Raw genomic sequence first — 22,461 nt, 5'->3', positions numbered from 1 at the left:
GTCCAGTCCTATTGATATTGAATATGTTGATGTTGGTCAGTTGCTTTTTGAATCAAATAGTTCTGATTGTATTAATTTCAGTTTGCCTGATCACCTGACATATTTAACAAATTTTATATTGTACCTTTAATAAATATTATTAACTAGGTACCTATTTACTTACTATGTTTTGCATAGTAATTTCTTAAATTTTTTTTGATATAATCTACCTAATTTATTTACATTTAAAAAAAAAATGTAGTATTTCATTTTAAGTAAATTTTTTTATTTCTTTTATATTTAATTTTAACCTGTAATAAATATTATTTCTAAAAATATTATTAACTAGGTGTATTTTATTTTTGGTCCACTCGACATCTACTTTACAGCAGGATGACTACCTCAATTTGTATTTACTATTTATACTTTTGTTACTCCCTTAGTCCTTTGGCTCTTATTGGTTCTTTATGTAATATGTGTTGAAGTTCATGTTTGGTGATAACACATGATATAATAAAATAAGTCAAATGTAAAACTTTTGTATACCTAGCCATGTACTTAAACGACATTAAATATAATATATATATATATTTTTTTTTTTAATTAGTTGTTTTAATTTTAATTTTTATAATTATCTGTTATTTATCTAGATAAAATATTTACTAGATAAGATAGATTAGATAAGTATTTAGATATACTGGATACATCTGCGTCCGCTATCTGTTTGAGAACGAAATCCTGGCATAGGTTAAATACTGTGGTTAACAAACGGGAGTCTTGAGTTACGCCTCTCCATATCGTGATTGTAGTAGAGAACTTCTTGTTCACCTAAAGCAGTGGTTCTTAACGGTGGCGGTACCTCATTCATTTTTAAATTAGATCTTTACAGAACAAACATAAATCGTCAAAAACTGATTCAGTTTCCGAATCTCAAGTCATGTTCAGATGCAAATTCCAGAAGACAAAATTCTAATTTTCACTGATCATATTTTGCAGCTCAAAAAAGACATGAAATCAAGATTTCAAGACCTACTTGAGTTACAAATCTGTAATTGGATTTTAGATCCATTTTCGTTTAAATCTGTGGGAGATCTCGAACCTCATTTACAAATGGAGTTTATCAAACTTAAACACGACTGTGAGGCACAACTTGTTTTTAAGCAGGTCGGTTATGAGCTTGCTTGGATCAAGCTTAAAGACACTTATTACGCAGTGGTGTTTATGAATCTCTGCGCACGTGGTGTATATACGGCGTTTGCTGTGTGTTTCGCCAGTTCCGATATAGCTACAGTTTTTGATAACGGTCGATTTCTGAACGTCGATAAGATTAAGATTAAAATTAATCTTACGTGTTGCGCTGTTACGGTGGCCGTACATTGTGGAGATTTCTAAAAGGAAAGAAACGGCCCCTGTAGAGAGAATTTTGGGCAAATTGACTCAAAACCAACAACGATCTGCACGAGCCCTTTTTAGGAACCTTTCAAAGCAAAAAACGCAAAAAACGGCCCACTATTGCCAGAGAAATAGTGGAACACGAGAGCGTGTTTAGTATAATATTGTACTTTTATCCAGTATCCAGTATAAAGCTTCTGTAGCATAACTAAACTTATGGGTGACCTTACTCAAACCATTTCTGTGTAAACTGTAAACACATTATCATCCCAGCACAAAGAAAAATCCTTGCTACACCACTGGTTAAACATATTCTAAGCACTAATTTAAAATGGTCACCAATCCAATGTATTATTTTGATTCGAGCCAAATTGAAATTAATATGTAAGTAAAATTAGTTATATTTTATTTTATTTATAAATGATAAATTCACAAATTTTATCTATCCTAATTATAAAGAATATCAAACAGAAAAAGTCGAAAACTTTTCATATTTTTAAAGTTAAATATTTCAATTTTTTTTTTTTAAATGTATATTTTGTTTTCGATGCTAATATGTAATTTGACTTAGGTACTATAATATTTTTTCTACTTTCCATAGTACAGTAATAAAACAATTTATATTAAAACTAATTACCAGGTTATTATATTTTTAGGTGAGGCACTGCCCTCACTTACCTCATCACAGCCCAAACTGCCACATGCTATCATTACCATCATCTACGGCATTACGGCATTATTGATATATTATTAAATAATATATTTATTACAACTTACAATATTTATTATAATTTCTATAGTATTATATGAATGTACTTTTTTTTCGTAAACATTTGAAATAGGCAATAAAACTTTATTACATATTATTATAAATATAATGCAATAATATTATTTTAATTTTTTTTAATAGTATTTGTACAGAATTAAAAAATTAACGAACATATTGTGAATACAATTGTATTAATAGAAATCTTTTTTTTTTGTTATTAAATATCAATAATAATCATATAATAATAATATTAATAATAATAGTAATAATAATAATAGTATTATTACTACTATTCATAGTATACGACTGTATTTCATTTTTATATAATATATAAAAAAAACATGTTCTACTTACGGTGTTGGAGTTTTTTGGGAGATTGGAGAAGGGGGAAAATTATAAATTTGGTGCGAACAAATGAACAACGTGTATTTGTAAGTGTGGGCATGGGTATGGGTGTGTATGTGAGTGCATGTATAATATATGCGTGTGCGATTTAACACGCTTCAGGTTTAGTATTATTATGGTACAAAAAGTCGTAAACAATTAATTATAATAATATTAAATTACATGTTGAAATATAAATTCCAACAATAACGAAAACAAAATTATAATGACAAAAGTAATACAAACAAAATAAACGAAATTGATTCATAATAATAATATAATATACTTACAACTATTTTCTATTTAATAACAGTAAAATAATAATAATTTTATATTTTTTAATGATGCATAGTTCAAACATCTGTGCTTCGACGTCGTCATACAGCGCTCTCCCGTTTGTTGACTGTTTGAGGTTTGTCCGGCGCGGGAACGATGACTGAGGCGGCCGGCGTCGACTGCTGTACCGGTGGTGAGGGCAACGGCGGTGACGGGACGACGATCACAGTCGCCGGGTAAGCGCCGGTGAGATTGTGCGGTGGCCAGGGCGGCGGTGGTGGTTCGACTACATCCACTTCCAAGTCGGCCGGAAGTTGGTGCTGCTGCTGCGGATGGTGCACCTGTTGTTGTTGCTGCTGCTGATGCCAGTGTTGCTGTTGCTGTTGATGGTGATGTTGGTGGTTGTGCAAGTTGTGGTTTTGGTGGTGTTGGTGGTGGTGGTGGTGGTAAGAGGACCGTGGGAGGGTGCAGTAAGCCGCAGCCGAAGACGCTGTCGCAGGATAATTGACAGCCCCCGCCGAAACGCCTTTGACCATGACGATCGGCTGCAAGCGTAAACACATGATATTGTTATGCACGACGTAATTTATTAATAATATATTTTATAAGTTATGGACTTATGACATGGGCTTATGGGAATTCCGAATTTGCATATTTTTCATTAATAATTCAATATACAACTAACTACTAAGTGTTTAAGTAAATTGTATAGCAATGTGTCTCATTATAAACCAAAGTATTTTAGTAAAAATCTTTGTATATTTAATTTAGTCTTCATCGTTTATAACCACGGGAATTTTTTTTATAAATATTACATTGCATATTTTTCATTGAGATTGGTTTAAAAAATTATCGTTTTGTTTGACTAATGATTAATCAGTATGATATGGACTATAGATTACCTACCTATTTTCCGATGATATTTTAAAATATGGTAAATATTACGTTATGTCGTATTTCTACAAAGCAAACTATAAGTATTTATTTAGATTGTTACTGGTCCGGGAGTAACACGTTTCCGCCAAAATTAGAACTTTCCTCTTCTACCAAAGGGGCGCATCTTTCCCTTTTCCACCAAGTGAGATCCACCTAATTTAACCACGGTTAATTTACCAATATAATTTGTATACTACGCTCATATTAAAACCTTTAATACAGTAATAACTTTATTTAAAATACTAATGCTGAATTCAAAAAAATGATATATTAGTGTATTTAGTTATGTATATACTGTACCTACTCATATAGGTATTTGATATTTTTTTCAATCGTAGAATATTTATACATTTCATGAGTTTTTCGGATTGATATAAAATGTATATATATAATTAATGTATATTGTACGTTTGTCATATTTAATTGTATGTTAAATCGTTAACGTACTTATCTTTTATGTCGATTAACCATGATAATATCTAACGGGACAATATTTTATAAACAAGTGAAAAGGTTGCACACTTTAAACATTGCATTACAACTGCGTGTGTAATAAAACGTAATTTTTAAAAATTTTAATTCTGTGATGGCTAAAGCGAATGAAAAGTGATTTTGGTAAAAACGTGGTAAATTATTTTATTTGGCGGAAATGGATATTGCTGGAAAAGGGAACACTTTTGTTGGAAACGGCCATCGCCCACTGGTCCGGGGTCGTTGTTACTAAACAATAACATGGTTGTTTGAGAGAATCTCGGCTGTGTTTTCTACTAAAATAGACCATACAAATGTACAATAAGCATACAATTGTATCCCACTATACCTACTAGTAATAATCGGGTAGAACTTTGGATGACATCAGTGGCATGTACAGGTTGATACGTTAGCTGTTATGTCCTTCTCCTCCTCCCCCCTCCCCATTATCAATAAATCTCCTTATTTGTGTCTTTGGTACTAGCACAATAATTCATTCAAATGTATTATACCCAGCATTGGGATTTTGCGGCATTAGCATATATCTTATAAAATGGTTAAGAGATGTCAGAGAACTGATAGGTATTGAATATTTTACTTTATACATTACAAGATTTTTTTAGATTTTAGTGCTATTTCTGGACTTTTAAGTATAATTTTGCATTTTAGTTAATCGAAATTGGTCATATTGTATGGAATCACATTTTAATAAACTTTTTTTTTCATATTAATGTTTGATTTAAAAAAATATATGTAGATAATTAAAATAGACCGGCTACACGGGCGCAAAATTCCATATTAGGTATTTGGTTTTAATTTTAAGCTTTTTTCTTCAGCTGATTTTGATGTGACTCTTTTTGTTATCTATTGCTGCAGTTGTAATCAAACGAGTGTTGTAAATGTTAGGTTTTTAGGTGTAACTATGTATCAATAGACTAGTCGATATACAATCGACTTGTGTACTTGTAGTTTGTACCTACTATATTAGTTGGGTATTCGGCTGAACGTGTTGTGGTTATTCTTTATCACGCTTTAGATTATGTTTAACTTTGTTAATTCCAATTGTTGTTGTTTTTGTTGGATATTTCTAGCACATATTAAGTGATATTTAAAGTAATATTATCATGCATGTTTTTGCAATCTTAAGTACTATAATATCCCAACCCTGATTATTACTTAAACATCCCTCCTCTCATTGAAAATTCCTGGGCACGCCACAAGATGACATACCTATTTGAAATCTTCATGAAGTTTCTTGAAAACTACTTTCTTTCAAGAATTAAATGCCTATATCCTAATTCTTAAGAATTAGATTTTTAATTTTAAATAATATGAATTTTTGAATGTTAATACTTTAATAATGTTAATAACTTTAAAAATATAAGAAGTCGATTTTAAGTAAACTTTATGACAAACTCAAATATATTTTTGGATGAATATGTTGGTTGAAACAATGGCGAGAAATCGATACTTTTGACAGCAAGTCACAAGAGGATTTGATACCGAATTTTTATGAGAAGTTCTATATAAGGAATTTTCGAAGTGCATATCACACTGTAAATGTTTTCTAAGTGGCCGTTATAGTTAGTAAATAGTTCTTTACAGTTATAACTCTTATAATATCATACATCCATACGAATATAATCAAACAGACTACTCTGTAATACTAAAAAAGTTTTTCTTGAGAAAATATAGCAACACCATTACATGTATTCAGTTTATGATAGTTATAAATGTTACTTCTAATTGTTTTGTTACAGATGTATGTAATACTCAACATATTAATTTTCTATTGCTACGTATCAAATAATATTATTTTATGTATTTTTAGGTCGTTTTAAAATTTCCAACAATTTTGTATTGAATATGATTAATGATTATTTACTTTCTTTCTGACAACAGTGCCGTGTGATTAAAATCAAAAAGGGGAATAAAAATTTATTCAAACCAATTTATTCTTTTATAAAGACTAATTAATAATAATTATTGAATTGCTTAGAAAGGCGGGTGGAACATTTCAATTTGGTGATGAATTTAAAATGTTATGATCACTGAAATTCGACAGAAATTTTGTTAGTACCTACTTAATGTTATTTTAATATCAGTATTGAAATTCGAAGTGCATATAGATATTAACAAACTGTGTAAGTATTTCACCTAATATCTCAGTGGTTCCCAAACCCCAATGGTGCACTTTTTAGTTTTTTGGCTAGTGTGCTGCCCTGTTGTGGCTTGTGGGACCAACTGACTATAATAGGAATTTGAAAATAGCTGGACAAAAAAGTCGGATACAATTTCTGATAGTTGAATAAAAACTCCGTCACATAAAATAAGTAGGTTTTACTGTTATTATTTATATGAAACTAAAATTAAAATCAGCAAAAATTATATTGCAATAAATTATAAATAATATTTGTTTTATTTTTATATGAGTCGTAGACCGTGGTGCCTTTAGAATTCGGCTCGCGGTATCATAAGTTTGGGAACAGTATGTATAAACTAAACTACAGTTTGTAAGCGTTCGTGGTAATGATGACGATGTATCAATAAGAATGTAGTATAGTTTCATTTAGAGGGAGAAATTGTCATTTATTTTATATTGTATAATTACTGCGAAATCAACTTATTATTTTCTAACAAATCAATATGTACCTCCCACTCTACCAGATAAAATATTCGTTACACGCGTATCGTTAATTTAATTGTATTTTGTATATTGATTTTTGGCACTCACGTCGGGTTGTTGTATGTTGTGTCTCTGTTGAGTTCCTCCACCGCCACTGCCTGCGCCATAATATTGTGTGTTAATAACGACTGGCCGACGTAGTGTCATGACGCCTGGTTGGTATTGTCCTGTCGGGTTGTTGTAACGGTTGTGTTGGTGGTGGACCTGCTGTTGACGGTGGTTGTGTATCGGTGACGACGACGTGGACGAAGCCATGATTAAAGTCATGGAGTCAGCCGGGTCGCCATGATCTATAAAACCACGGTTCAGTTGTAGATACATTTATATTATAATTCATGAGAAAAATAATAAGTGCTGATAAACACACAATTAATACCTAATACTTTTTCGTAAAAATATTATGTAGGTGGTAATCCACAACACTTCTGAGATTTTTTGTTACTTCGAAAAAAAAAATATATAAATATTATAAATAACACTATTTTTTACAGACAATTTAATTTTTATAATTTTTGCCATTGTGTTTTTTTATTTTCTATTATTTCGTCTAACGCAGAAGCCGAACACAACAGTCGTGTGGTGTACGATGTATGCCTACCCCCTTGTTATTGTACTATGCTTCTCCAATCTTTAAATGTTTGTTAATACAAATAATAAGTAATAACTAATTGTCCAATGTTAATACTTAAACATTTTTAAAAATGTATAATCTACTTTTGTTAGTAAGATTAAAAAAATTTATTATGTTAGAGTCTTAACAACCACTACAATGAAAAATCTTAAACACAGTGTTATAAATTATACACGGAATTTGATCCCAAATAGTAGTTATAATGTTATCTATAACTTACCAGCATATCAATAAGCTTGGATTTTTATACAAATCTCAAATAGTATCTATTCACAAATAATTATTTAAAAAAAAAAACTTTAAATTACACAACAACCCACTAAAGTATACGAATAATCAAAGCACGTATTTAACACGAATTATCCATTTTTTCATTCAGCTATTTGAATCAACAGGAGTTATAGGGTCATGTTCGGTTATCTTGTATATTTACCATACTATATTGTTATTATGATGAAAAGTGTTTATACACTTTTCGATAATAAATTATGATCACGTACGCGGCATTTAAGAAGGCTATTTGGCTAAACGAATTAATTTTTCATTATCTATTCCGAGGAACGCAGGGACTAATAATACATGATAACTGATTGCAGCAGCATAACTGCATAACATAAATTTAAAAAAGTAGGATCCAAGATGGATTTTTGGGGTGCCCAAAGAAATCAAATACAATTTCAATAATGTGAAATAATAAATTAAATTGAGGTACGATGAATGTGTACATTTGACTATTTGTGTCAGGAAATATAATCTATTCAAAAATATAAAATATGACAAATCTGCAAGAAGATTATTATTATTTCTAAGTATAACTAACCTACCTATATAATATTATCGTTTATAGTATAATTTTACCGAGTGGGTCTAGTGTACTCAATGTACAATATTGTTACAGTAAACTATCAGGAAATAATAACTAATAAGAAAAGTAATATTTAAACATAATATTATGATATAGTATATTTTTTAAACCAAATGATTAGTATATTTTTGGACCACTCCGTAGTCAGTGGTGTCATTTGGAGAGGGGCATTGTGGGAATTTGCCCCTTATCATTAAAGGGCCGCTGTCAGGCCGGATATGTATAGGAAGGCCGCCATAAATTGACATTTCAAATTATTTCATTACCTTCACTAATAGATTTAAATCAAGCTGTTGACATATTGGTGATACGAAATTATGTAAAAAAAGCTATTTGTATTAAGATAAAAATGTAATTATTAGCGAGTGTTTTTTTTTTTTAGTTCTATTATGAGCCAGTCAAAATTTTGCCCTTTTCTCCCAAAATCTGAAATGACGTCACTGTAATGCATATTTATGTTAACGATTATATATTATAATAAAATTTATCCTATACATAAATGCCTTACCGCTGTTGTAGTTATTGTAAACGGTTCCAGGTGACATGAGCGGGGCCGGTATAATGTCTGGGTTCCTGCTGTGGTACGACTGTGGTATCCGTCCCTGTCCCGGTTGTTCGATGGAGGCGGTGGCCGAAAGTGACAATTTCGGCTGTAATGATTGCTTACACGTAGTGCCGTAGGACGTTTGCTGTGCGTTGTTGTTGGTGGACGGAGCACCGCGCAAGAGAGTCGTTGGAGACGCACGTGAAGGCGGCACGAGCGCGATTGACGTGCCGGAGGTGATGTCCTGCTGCGATCCACTGGCGTCAGCGCAGGAGGCACCAATTGGGACTGAGCCACCTCTGCCGATAGTGTTGCTGCAGATCCTCTGAAGGCCGCCTACCACTCGGCCGCTGACGACGTTACCGCAGTGATATTCCTTGCTGTTGTCCGTCGAAATCATGTTTTTGCCACAGTTGTTGTTGTTGTTGCCATTGCTGAAGTTCAAACCAACGTTGTTGTTGTTGTTCGGCATTGCACCGTTCGGCGGTACTACGCAACCGTCTGCATTGACTGGCTGACAGTGCACTGGTCCTTCCGGTTTGTTCCCTGCACCGGCGATGCACACCGTGCCTGCGTCCACCACAGTCCGTTCCGGCCCATGGCCGTCCCGGTCGTTGTCATCGTTGTCATCGTCATCGTCGTTGTCCCGGCGGTACCGTAGAAACGTAGCCGCTCCACAAGCAACCACCACCAATGACCCGGCTACGAGCAGCACAATAGCCATGGCGCGCGTCATCCGAAAATCACCCACGCCACCACCGTTCTCTTGTAGCCTCCGATCTGCAAACCACCCCACATCGTACGATTAACAATATAGGTACATGTACTCATATATTATACTTATGTAACGCTTGTATATATGTAAAAACATGTATAGAAATAATTAAAAAAATATATATATTTATTATAATAATATTATAATTTAGATGCACTGCAGTACCTACTATTATTTTTATCATTTGTGTTTGTACATGATGAACAACGAACGGCTTTACATACTTTATATTATCAACAATTATTGTAAAAGAAACAAAAACACAATGAAACAAAACAGAACAAGAATTGTATGGGTATTAAAAACAAACATTCCAAATCATCTTTGTTAGTTGTCGATGGTGTATTACTTACAAATAGTTTGTCTCCAAAAAGCCATATTTTTCTAACTTACATAATAAATTTCATTCATAAGAATATCCTACTTTCCAATGTTATGGAAAATTTCCCACATTATTATGTTATGTTCACTAAACTCGTCAAGGTACTTGATGACCCTGCCTTATTTAGACCAATTAGTCTTTTGCCCTTTTTCTTAAAAATTTACGAAGAACTCATCTCTAAACGATTATTATCACACATCATTCTCAATAATGTTCTCTCTCACTCACAATTCGGTTTTTGATGTAAGCATAGCACAACTCACCAAGTTAACAGAGTCGTGGATGTTATCTTCTCCTTTCTAGAAAAGAAACCATACTGTACTAGTGTTTTTCTTGGCATATCTCAAGCGTTTGATAGAGCCTGGCATCAAGGTTAACTATTTAACCCTTTAGGAAATGTCTTCCTTCAGAACTTTTTCTATTAATAAAATCGTATCTAGACAATCATAATTTTCAAATTCGCCATGGCTCACCCTTCTCAAATATTTCATTTTTCAACAATTAATGCTGGAGAACCACAGAGTGGTATGTTATACCCTATATTGCTTAATATTTTTGTATTCGATCAACTCGCTCGCTGACACTTTAGTAGCGGAGTACGCAGATGACAAAACCATTAAATCAATGCATGAAAACCCAATTGCTTCAGCTACTCTTCAACTCCATCTGGATCTTATGGCAGACTGTTACAAAAAATTGAGGGTCAAAATTGATAGCACAAAATCAGTCCACATTACCTTCACACTAAAACTAGGACACTTTCTTAACGTTTTCATAAATAATATTTCAATCCCAACATCTGACATGGTTAAATATTTAGGTATTCATCTCGACAAACACTAACATGGAATAATCGTACAAAAACCAAAAGACTTTTACTAAATTCACGATCCTGCAATACCTACTCAAATCACTTTATTCTAACTAATTCATAATTTTAAAAACAAAAATAATAATATATAAATTTCATTTAAAACCTATATGGACTTACGGACTACAACTCTGGGGAACAGCCAAAAAATCAAACACCAACAAAATTCAAACATTCCAAAATATTTCACTCCACAAAATGACAATGTATTTTATTTCGTTTCAAATCATACGCTCTATAACGACCTTCATATAAAAACAATTAACGAAGAATCCAAAACTTTCTACAATAGATTTCACCTCAAACTTTCAAATCACTACAATCCACTCATAAAAGGTCTCTCTATCCCAACTCTTCATGGATGTCCCCAACGAAGGTTGAAAAGAATATTATGATATCTTGACCTTCTTTAAATTAGCAAAACGATGTATATTTACAACAGCTAAAGCATAGGCGCAACTAGACCTCTAAAACGTGGGGTGCTATATGATTAAAAACATAAAATTGATGTTATTTCATTATAATTATAATAGTTAGATCTAAAATATCAAGGGGTGCTAAAGACCTTTTTGCGTTCTCCTATAGTTGCGCCAATGAGCTAAAGTGTCACTAATGGGTAGCTCCTTTAATCACGTCTTTCTCGTCTGTTTTATTTTTTTTGTTTTACATTGCTCGTATATGCTTATTGTGTCTAAATTTTACAGATTGCATATTACCTAATAAAATAAAAATTAAAATAGTTAGTCTGACTGAAACTCAAATAAAATGATTTTACCTGGAATTATTAGGTAGGTAATCTTATACTGGGTCGACCTAGAAGACGCTGAGGATTTACTTGACCATTTAATAGCCTCTAAATAAAATTTTAACACCAATTTATTCTAAGGAGTTCGATATCTGACCTTAGAATTTGAACAACGGGTTTACTATGTCCATTATAATCATACGTCCGGGAGGAAGAAGGTTCTAATGGGTTCATCATACAAAGCTGAGAAATCTATTTTCAACTTGATAGTTGGATGAAGTGTTTAGATACTGAAATGAACTGTGAGCACTTAGATTTAAAATTAAACTTCTAGTTGAGCTTTAATTCGAGAAGGCTTTTATATTTAAAGAAAATGTTAGCATATTTAATAATTTTTTAATTTTTTAGCTTTACTGTTTATTATATATACCAGAGGTATTCAAACTTTTTCATCCCGCAGCTTCTTTGGTGTTCACAATATTTTGGCGGCTCCCAAAATTATTATGAAGAAATTGAAACAACACATGGATACAATATCGCTAGTATGTTATATGGGTGATAATTGCGGTGACTTTAGTACTAGAAATAAAACTTCAAATGGTCGCGTCATAAGGTATATCGTTTTCATTTCCATAATAATTGCAAATAATATTTATAATAATTATACAAGACCTAGGTATGTTATTAGTTTCCGATGCTTTGACGCGGTTCCCTTTGCAAACTGTCACAACTCTCCTGGAAGCCGCGACGCACAGTTTGAATACCTCTGGCTCTGATATATACAATATAGGTACCTACACTTTATTGTGTTTTTTTAAATAATTAATACTTTATAGTGTAGTAATTTATGATATAGCGTTTACTTATAAAGTCAGAATAAAATATAAATTCATCGAAAACGTTATAAAAATATATTCAATTTTGTATTTAATCTAAATTCTAAATACATGATTGGTTTCTATTAAAAAATGATTATGATTTGAAATAGTATGTATTGAATTGTGGATGAATGTACTTTAATTGAATTTATATTCTTTAACTATTTGTATTAATAGTAAATTTAAAAATAATGAATATATTTAAGGAAAATATTTTTATATTTTTATTTTTGTTTACTATTCCTAGGCAGGTTTATTGATTTATGATAATATGAAATATAAAATCACATTAAGTAACTACTAGCCACTAGGTAATTTGCAGGTTAGGTTTAGTTTAGTTAGAATATGCTAATTTAAGGAACTTTATAATATAAACACATTTAAATAAATACAAATAAATAATATGCCTTTTTGAATTTTTATCTCGAGTGGTCTTTTAAAATGTACTTTGTACACTCATGCTACTATTGCTACTAATAAACTGTAATAACTGTGCACGTAATTGCATTTTTAATTAATACTGTAGTACAATTTGACATATTTACACCACGTAATTATAACCCACCCTGGTCACCCTTTATAAATTTATTTTCTTGGGTAGGTAAGGGGAATAAAAATCGCAAGAGGTGATAAACACCTATGTGTAACATGCGCTTATTGCCCCTTTAGATATTACAAGCTTGGTTGAAGCCAGGGAGTACTAATTTAAAGGGTGACGATATCGATTGCTGTTACTCAAGAGAATTACTACCAGCTTTGTAAAATATATTATACGAAGGAAAATTGTTTGAGTATAAATATACAATGACACTACAGGTACAATTTATACTAGAAATGAAGACTTTTTAATTACTTTTAAAATTTGTAATTAATTGCAGGGAATGTTATTTTAATTGATTATTCGCTTAATATTTTAACTTTCTGTAAAATGTTCGAATATTTGCTTGACACATAACTGTTACTCTAAATTACTTCGGTAAATATTTTAGAAGGTTTTTTAATTTAAATTTAATAAGGTTGGGTATCTGTTGTTACTTATTTTAACCATATTAAAAAAAACACCTAATTTAATAATTGTATTTTTTATTAGATTTACATAAAATATATTTTATAACATTCCAAATATTTTTGAAAAATTATATTGTTAAATTATATTCTCACACTTTCTTAAATAATGTTCATTTGTTTTTTTATTTTTTATAAAAGGTGCATATAAAATGTTGCTTTTTTAAATTTTATATTAATATTAAAATTACACTTACCACGTTCCTGTTCTCGTTGTTGTTCCAATAGTAAATTCCGGGCTCGATCAGGGTCTTGACCTTCAATTGTGGTCATTGTATTTGAAATTCCATTTTGATTTTGTTCATCAGAATCACCTCCAGTCATCCCCATTGGTATTGATACCATTAATGTTAATGGTTCTGACCTTCCTTTGGCATTGCTAGCCATCACATCAACTCTATAGACAGCTCCTAGTTTTAATCCTCTTGCAACAAATACTTTTACCGGCGGAGAAGCTACATTTTCTGATTTTTTATTTTCATCTGGATTTAAATCTGAGAAACCTGGTTGGTCTTGTTCATCAATACCCGTTACATTAAGTACTAAATCTCCACCTAAATCGTCACCACCTAAGTCCGAATTCTGGACTTTAGAATCTTCTCTGATTTCAGCCCATAAACGTTGTGGTAATCCACCATCATATCCTTCGGTGCATCTTATAAAAATATGAGATCCTGAGTTTTTAGAACTTCTTAATCTTCTTGTTCCATTGGGATTTATGGCAGCTCTAGAGTTAACTACCGTACAGTTAGTTACACGATCTGGTCGACCTGTAAAATATATTTATATCATAGTTAATAAGTAGGTACCCACCTATAACATTTATTTATTGACATATAAAAACATAATGTAACTAATTTATATTTATATATATATATATAATATTATAGGCAATTCTGCTTACTGACCTGCAGCAATAACGTGATAGACGCAGGGATGCGCTTGCATACCCACTCGGTTTCGAGCCCAACATTCAACCGTACCGTAGTCAAAATCTGTTCTCGGAGCATAAGTTAGCACTCTCGATGAGTTTAAAGAAGAACCGGCCAAATTTCCAATACTACTGAACCGTTGTTTGACCAAGGATCCTGTCGAGGCGGACCCAGCTCCGCCACCTGTAGCAATTGAAGAAATCGTATTGTTGAACGACCAACGATATTCTGTTGGTGCAGGATTAGCTTGTACGTGACAAGCAATCGTTACGGTTTCTTTTTTTGCCACACCGTAAACCACTCGTTGAACAGCTTTCCCAGCACCGTTACTTGGTGTACACGTTGGGGCATCTAAAATAAAATCGTATATTTCATTCAACATAATTTATTTTTATTTTTAAACAACACTAATAATACTGTTCATTATTTATCACTGTACAATGTACATATGTAAACTTACAGAGAACATCGAGATAAATTGATTTGCTATGAGGTCCGGGACCTTCGGCGTTTTCAGCACCACATGTATAATGGCCTGCCTCACGGCGGCTAACCCCTTGTAACACCAATGACTGATTACTGATAATAATTGTTGTAGTTGATCCGCTTCCAGATATCGAACCACCTCCACCAGCATTGTGATGAAGTTCAATGCCCTAAGATATTGTAAATAAACAAAATTATGCTAAATAACGCCTAATATTCAAAAATAAAAATAAACACTTATAAACTATCATCAACTGAAAATACTTTTGAAGATTTCCATAGTGGGAAATATTTAAAACATGAACATTTTGAAAATAATATATTTTCATATTTTATGTGATTTCCGTATTAGAAAAAAGTTGTTTTTATATGTTCTATTTTATTTTTAGGTTTAACAAATGGTTTAAATTTAAAATTGACAAAATACTTTATAAATTTAATCTTAAATAATAAATGTTAATGCTAATATATAATATCTTACATCTCGTTTCCATTGGACTTTATACGCAGGTGGTACCGCATCCACTGTACAATCGAAATACACGTCTGTACCCTCACGTATGTCATCTGCACGTAAGTTAGTACCCAATGTGATTTGAGTCTCAGGAACATCTGGAAAATTATATATATTAGGTATGCACTATTTGAAACTTATAATTATATTTAAAGCACCAAGCCCAACAAAAGATACGATGCGTACCATATAATATGATTGTAATATCGTTGCCAAAGAATTTTTTACGCCATTTATAAATAATATGATCTGTTCAATAATATTTTTTTTCAATCCCTAGCAGTTACTATATAGTATCAGCTCCGGTAACTTATTAACTGGGTGACTTAACTTTTCGGCGGGTAGGGTGTCGTTTGTATAACAAGACGATGAGAGGGGTGGAAGAGCAATTTCACAACCGATTGACCACGACGCGGATGGGGCCCCTACCCGTCCCGTATATATACAATAAAAAATGCGCTTGCTATTTATGCCACCGACTCGTATAGTTTTTATCATAATAAACGACGAGACATTGTGAGTTAACTTATTTTTTATGTACGGAGGGCACACTTTTTCTTTTATACGAAATTGGCACGGCGACAGAGTTCAACGAGAAATGGTCCGGACATAACGACAATGACGAGCAGCGCAGCGTTGCGGGATGACAGAATGACAGTTTTTCGTAGTAAAGCCAACCAACAGTAGCTAGTGTATACGTAAAGTGTATAAACACATACGATAACTTATAATGTATAGTATGTATTTTATAATACAATATTTTTTAAAAAGGTGAATAGATGGAACATATACGTTTAAAAATACGTCACTTTCTCCGTAATATATATTGATTTATAGGTACTTTTATACTGGGTCTATATTGTAAGGTTATGGACTATGGTAATAAACCCAAAAAGCAAAGTTTGTCTATTGTATGAGTTCAATAATATAATATATGTTTTCAGAATAATGTTTTTATATTTATATTTCCCATAATATTTTAATTCTCATATTTAATTAAAAGTCTGATTTATATTTTTTTTAAACGTTAAGTTTGTATGCATTTTAGATTACTTGTACGTTGCACCATACGTTTTTGTGAATATAATGTTATATTTTAAATTAAAGAATCCAAGTCTCAAAAACCTTGCCTTACTTTTAATTTTTGAGATTATTTACGAAAACAAAATGTAATTTACAAAGGTATGTGAATTATATTTTCATGAAAAATGTACTTCAATAACAATTTTATTGTAAGGTTAGAATAGATAATGTAAGAATGAAAATGTTTTACACTTAAAATTAAAATTAATAAAATAAATAACAATTTTAGTTAAATCTATAAGCTTTACAAGAATTGTTTCATTATTTTATTTTTGATTAGTTAGATTAGATCTATGGTATTATTATAATTATTATAATCAAGTATTGGTGAACTGTAAACATTTTAAGGTTAATTAAAATTATAATTTAACACTTAAGGTATACACTATTTCTTTTAGAAATAATTAAAATTAACTACGTTAAATGTTAAATCATATAATTCGTCATATCGTTTTGTCAAAATATCCATCATAGTCTCAAAAATTCTATTATTATAAATGTTTGGTACTACTATAATTTTTAAATATTACCTCAAATAAAGGGGCATTATTGTTCAATATAAATAATTGACTAGGTAACAATTATACTAAATAGCAGTAACACCTGACTTCACCTGTTAAAAAATATAAATATAGCGCTATACATACCTAGATATTGCTGTATCGGTTTAATATCTACGTTTAAATCATGGGAAAATTAATATCAGTGTAGCTATGTTTTTGTGAAATAATTCGGCCTAGATGGCAACGAACGTTTTGGATTAGTTTTGCTTTATATTTTACTGTAGTGTTGTGGTTTAAACTACTTTTTAAACTTTTCTGATATCTCTATAAAAAAATCTCTGAGATTTTCAACAAAACCGATCAAGTAGTTTTTGAGTACATAAGTTTAAACATACATTTAGTTTTAAAATATAGTTTCTTCAATCAAGGCCACGAAAACGCAAAGATTTTATGCATAACTTTTACCTTATCTGCCCGAGTAACCAATGACAACCGTTCCATACAAATTAATACTTATAAAATGTGCAACTAATGGCAACAAAAAAAATTTTCAATTGCCAACGTGAATCTCAAAATTCTTGTAGAAGAATCTCTTTAAAATACAAATTTTGAAAAAATCCTTTTAGTTTGTCCCTACATCATAAAACGAATCTACTAATCAAATGTTATACTCATTACTTCAGTGGTCCCAACTAGGCGATGATGAATCAAATCAGCCAAGTTATTATATACGAGTATATATAGATTGTAGACTCGATTCGTGGAGAATTTTTTTATTTGGTTGACCATGTGCCTACCATTAATAGTAAATATATCGTACAACCCTATCAGTGGCGTACGCAGGATTTTACATTTGGGGGGGGAGGGGGGGGGCTTGAAAATGGATTTACCTAGTGATATCCTTGAATTAGAAACACCCTTTTAGATATGTAAATATTTTTTTTACCTCTGACTTATTAGATCATATATGTTGTGAAACATAAATATGGTGTACAGAACAACTCTAATACCTCCTTAAAAATTAATAATGAAGATTTACAAAATATAAGTATAAATAAGTATTCTTGTAATTATGAATTTGGTAATACATCTAATATTAGAAATTATTAGTCTCCGGTATGAGGTTATGATTTAATAAAAACTACAATGACTGTAAATAGTGTAAATATATTTTTAACTTATTAGACTGGACTAAATGTATTTTATTGCCCATTTTGTTGTTTAAACATTTTTATTTAGTCCAATCTAATAACTGTAATCGCTTAGATGACGTTTTTGAAAATTATTGTAGAACTTCCAAAATTACATAGATACCTAACTGATAAGTATAATAACGAAAGTCGAAAAATTATCGAAAATCGGAATGTTGGCTATTTTTATAGATTGACGTTGTTCGGATTGTTGGTAACATAGTACGTTCGGTTGTAATCATAGATTATAGATATCTACATATCTATGGATTGTGGTCGTCATCACAATTAAAGATATTAATTATAGTAATAATATACAATATACTAATATATGGTATCTTAGTCCGTGGTTGTAATAAATGGGGAAATACACACTTAGATATGTACTATATTAAATCGTCAGTAGATTTAAAGATAAAAATAATACAATAATACGGGCAATGGGGGGGGGGGGGGGCTTCAGCCCGTTAGCCCCCCCCCCCTTGCGTACGCCACTGAACCCTATAATGCATCAAAAACACGCACACAAACGTTAAAATTAAAAATATCACTGAATATGTCATTTAACAAGTTATATTACCTATAAAATAATGTGATTTAATGTTTTGATATACATATTTTACATCATATACGTATACCTCCTTATTCATTACCTCTAAAACTACTCATTATTCAAATTGATTGGAAATGATTTTTTTAATTGATAAAGTTCAGAGTACTTGAAATTATCAACATTATCATAAGAACCTACCTACTCTTCACTCTCAAACTCACAAAACTGAATTGATGGTGATGTTTGTTAAATCGAATGTATTATCGAAATTAAATGTAAATATTTCGATTAATTAATTAAACAATCGCATATTTTCGGGTTCTTTAATGTCGATGCTATAAATTTTGTATTCGTGTAAATATTGAAATGGCTTGAAAAATGATTAAAGTTAATATTATACATTTGTAAGAAAAAGAAAACTCTGTAGTTAATTACAATAATTAAATATAATGAGTTAAGTATAACAAAAAGTAAAACTAGCGCTGCGTAATGAGAACAATTTATCTTGTCACTTGGTAGTTAGTTGTATAAAAATGTACATTAATTACTCAGATTTAGAGTCACGCAAATTTTTTGGAAAATAAAATACACACGATCATTTCAAACATTAAGTAAAAGACATGATTAGAGTAAGTGAAAATATAATCACTAAAATAATATTAAAAACATTACAAACTGCCAGTTTACCTTTACTACATTTCTAAGTTCTAACGATCTGTTGGAAGTAATAATTTATAGGAAAAGACTAGGTCTGTCGTAAACAACCAAACTTAAGTTTGTTGGTATGTAAAATTTACTGACAACTGTCTATAGACACTAAAATAACGAACCCCGAATACTGCTGCTCTGAAACTTACAAGTTTGCGGCATTATTCTACCATATAGCAAGTATTATTTTTTTATACAAATCTATTTCGTATTTCAATTTTAGATTTAATGATTTGGACAAAATAAACAATTTCAAAATAAACTAAATATTTAGTTAACAAATAACACGTTAATAGCAGATGTAACTGTATTTTAAATAATTTAAAATTATATAAAACACACATTATATATAAAATATTTTGAAAATTTATGATTAAAGCATTTAATATATCCAACCTTTCAAACTAAGTATATTATTAAAATATTCTTATGATATACTCAAAGTATTTAGTACATTATAAATTTATACTTGAGTATTTTAATAATAAAACAATTGTGGAACATTATTTTATTAGGCATTAAAAAATATGATATACAAAATATCCAGTACCGTCTTTCCTATTTTGAGTTATAGTTAATATTTGCTAAAACTATGAACACTAATTATTTTAACATTAAAAAATGATTAAAGACTAAAGTTAATAATTTAAATAAAAACACATGGAATTATTGGTAATTAATTTATTACAATTTTCATTTAAAAAAAATATATTTTATTGAAGAACCTATGAAGTAACTTTGATAATTTTTACTATTTAATTTTACTTTTTATTTTATAAATAACTTGTGTATTATTAAATTTTTTATCATAATTATAATTAAAACTTGTGTATCATTTAGCACTCACTAATATTACTACAAGTATTAATGATAAAACTCTCAACAATAAATCTCAGTTACAGCATTTTTGTTAATTTTTAAATTTCTAATGTTATCTTCTGAAATAATGATCTTTTTATAATTTTATCAAAGTTTCTACATTTTATGAAAAATGTATAAGATTGAGATCATAGGCGTACGCAGGGGGTATGCAGGGTATGCAGCTGCATACCCTGAAGTTCTGTGAGGGGCGAATGTCGACTCTGGAAAATTTAAACATCCAGTTATCAGTAATCAACTACCAAGTATTTGCGAAATACATACTTCTTGTATTGTGTAATGGTATTTATTACAATAGTTTTTTAATTAAACAGTAGGTTTTTCAATATTTGTGAATTGTGTATTACATATTATCAGAATTTTATGATCTTAAAATAACTTTCAGTGCGCGCTATTGTCAGTCTTCTGCATATCCTGAAAAAGAGGCCTGCGCACGCCTATGATTGAGATGGTACTCTGGTAGGTAAAAATATAAGTCTATCAAAGTTACCTAATTTTACGGTATTAATAAACAACAATTCGATCTAATATCTAACCAAATTATGTTTTATTTATAAAACGAAAATACCAGCTATTTTACTAATAAAAATATGCTAATTAACTATTATCAATATACCTAACATCATCGGGATTTTATTATTAACAATAAAGTTGTATTCATTTTTACATCGCCGTATATTACAATCAATCACTGTGAACGAACAACAACTATTAGAAAATAATATTTTCTTACCATTTCAATAATAATATATACCTAAGCAATATACGAATTGTTACAACAATAAAAAATATCTAAACTCGAGTGAAATAGTAATAAAAACTATAACATTTACAATCGAAAATTGTAGTATTCAAAGTATTTTTTTATGTATCAACCTCCTCTAGTCATCTCTTTATATTATGTTCAATAACTATTTACGTAGTTGATACAAATTTTCAATTTAATTTAAATAAATGTAGTTACAAGGATATTTACTATTATACATTATGCATTTACCCGATAATAATGTTATCAGTTAATGAGTTGGAATCCAGATTTCACATATTTTTTTAAATGAAATGTGTGGGCTATTATTTGAGTTATATTCAAGATTGTAGCAAAGTTTTTTTTATGACATTTTGTAGGCGTATTTCGTTCATCCCGTTTATCGATGACTACATAATTTTATTCTCTTTAACGTGTTATTTATTAATACAAGAAAAGCAGAAGAAACATAGTAAAATTTTATATTTAATCAAGTACGAATTTTAAGTGAACAGTTATAAACTTCAAGCTCAACTGTTCGCTAACTGTTTCGTAATTGAATTGCCATCCATTCTATTTTAATTTGTTAAATTGTCACTTAAGAGAATACGTGTCTGTATAGAAGTTTTTGAAATAAAAAACAAGTTGACATGGCATTCAAATGCAAATTACAGAAATCCTTGTTGGTCTTCGGATAGTGAAACACCCAATTATCATCAATTATGCGCTTAATCTCCAGGAAATACTTAACATGGGAAATCGGCGAAGAACAAAATATAATAATTTTGCTAGTTAAAAATCATAAAACAATAAAAATGCTATACATTTTGGTAAATTGATATATTGTATTAACACATTTTCCGTCGTAATCAGTTAATCTTGAAATTTAATTAAACCTACATTAAATTTATTCATTTTTAAAAATATGTAATACGTTATGCAACAATAACAATCGTCGATTAAATACAATTTTATAAAAACTATGTATCACGCCTTGGTCTTAATATTATTCAAAATTAATAAAATACAGTTTTCCGCTATAAATATATTACAATTTATTTTATTTTAAATTTCTAAAACGTTAAAAGTTTCCATAGTCTATGAAACGTAAAAGTCGGTCAAATTTACTTGGTAAATTTATTGATTGCTTGCATCCGCAACAAATTACTATTTTAACTTGTGTACGCTTACGGAAGTTAAAGTCGTCGGCATGGTAGAT

At 30.4% G+C, this 22,461-nt stretch overlaps 1 protein-coding gene across 1 annotated transcript in view; it reads right to left on the bottom strand.

Moving 5' to 3' along the window:
• Positions 1-2,203: 2,203 nt before the first annotated feature.
• Positions 2,204-22,461, bottom strand: part of LOC107172259 (uncharacterized) — a 69,470-nt gene continuing 49,212 nt past the window's right edge. Inside the window, exons 9-15 of the mRNA XM_015522580.2 lie at positions 15,549-15,679; positions 15,042-15,237; positions 14,558-14,932; positions 13,847-14,419; positions 8,898-9,713; positions 6,942-7,183; positions 2,204-3,345 (exon numbers count right to left, since the gene is read on the bottom strand). Of these exons, the coding sequence (XP_015378066.2) occupies positions 2,902-3,345; positions 6,942-7,183; positions 8,898-9,713; positions 13,847-14,419; positions 14,558-14,932; positions 15,042-15,237; positions 15,549-15,679 (2,777 nt within the window). The 3' untranslated portion in view covers positions 2,204-2,901. The remainder of the gene's footprint in view (positions 3,346-6,941; positions 7,184-8,897; positions 9,714-13,846; positions 14,420-14,557; positions 14,933-15,041; positions 15,238-15,548; positions 15,680-22,461) is intronic.

The sequence above is a fragment of the Diuraphis noxia genome, unplaced genomic scaffold, assembly GCF_037042655.1.
Source record: "Diuraphis noxia isolate RWA-SAM2 unplaced genomic scaffold, SU_Dnox_SAM2 contig0001, whole genome shotgun sequence".
NCBI classification, from domain to species: domain Eukaryota; kingdom Metazoa; phylum Arthropoda; class Insecta; order Hemiptera; family Aphididae; genus Diuraphis; species Diuraphis noxia.
This window is presented reverse-complemented; position numbering and strand designations above follow the sequence as displayed.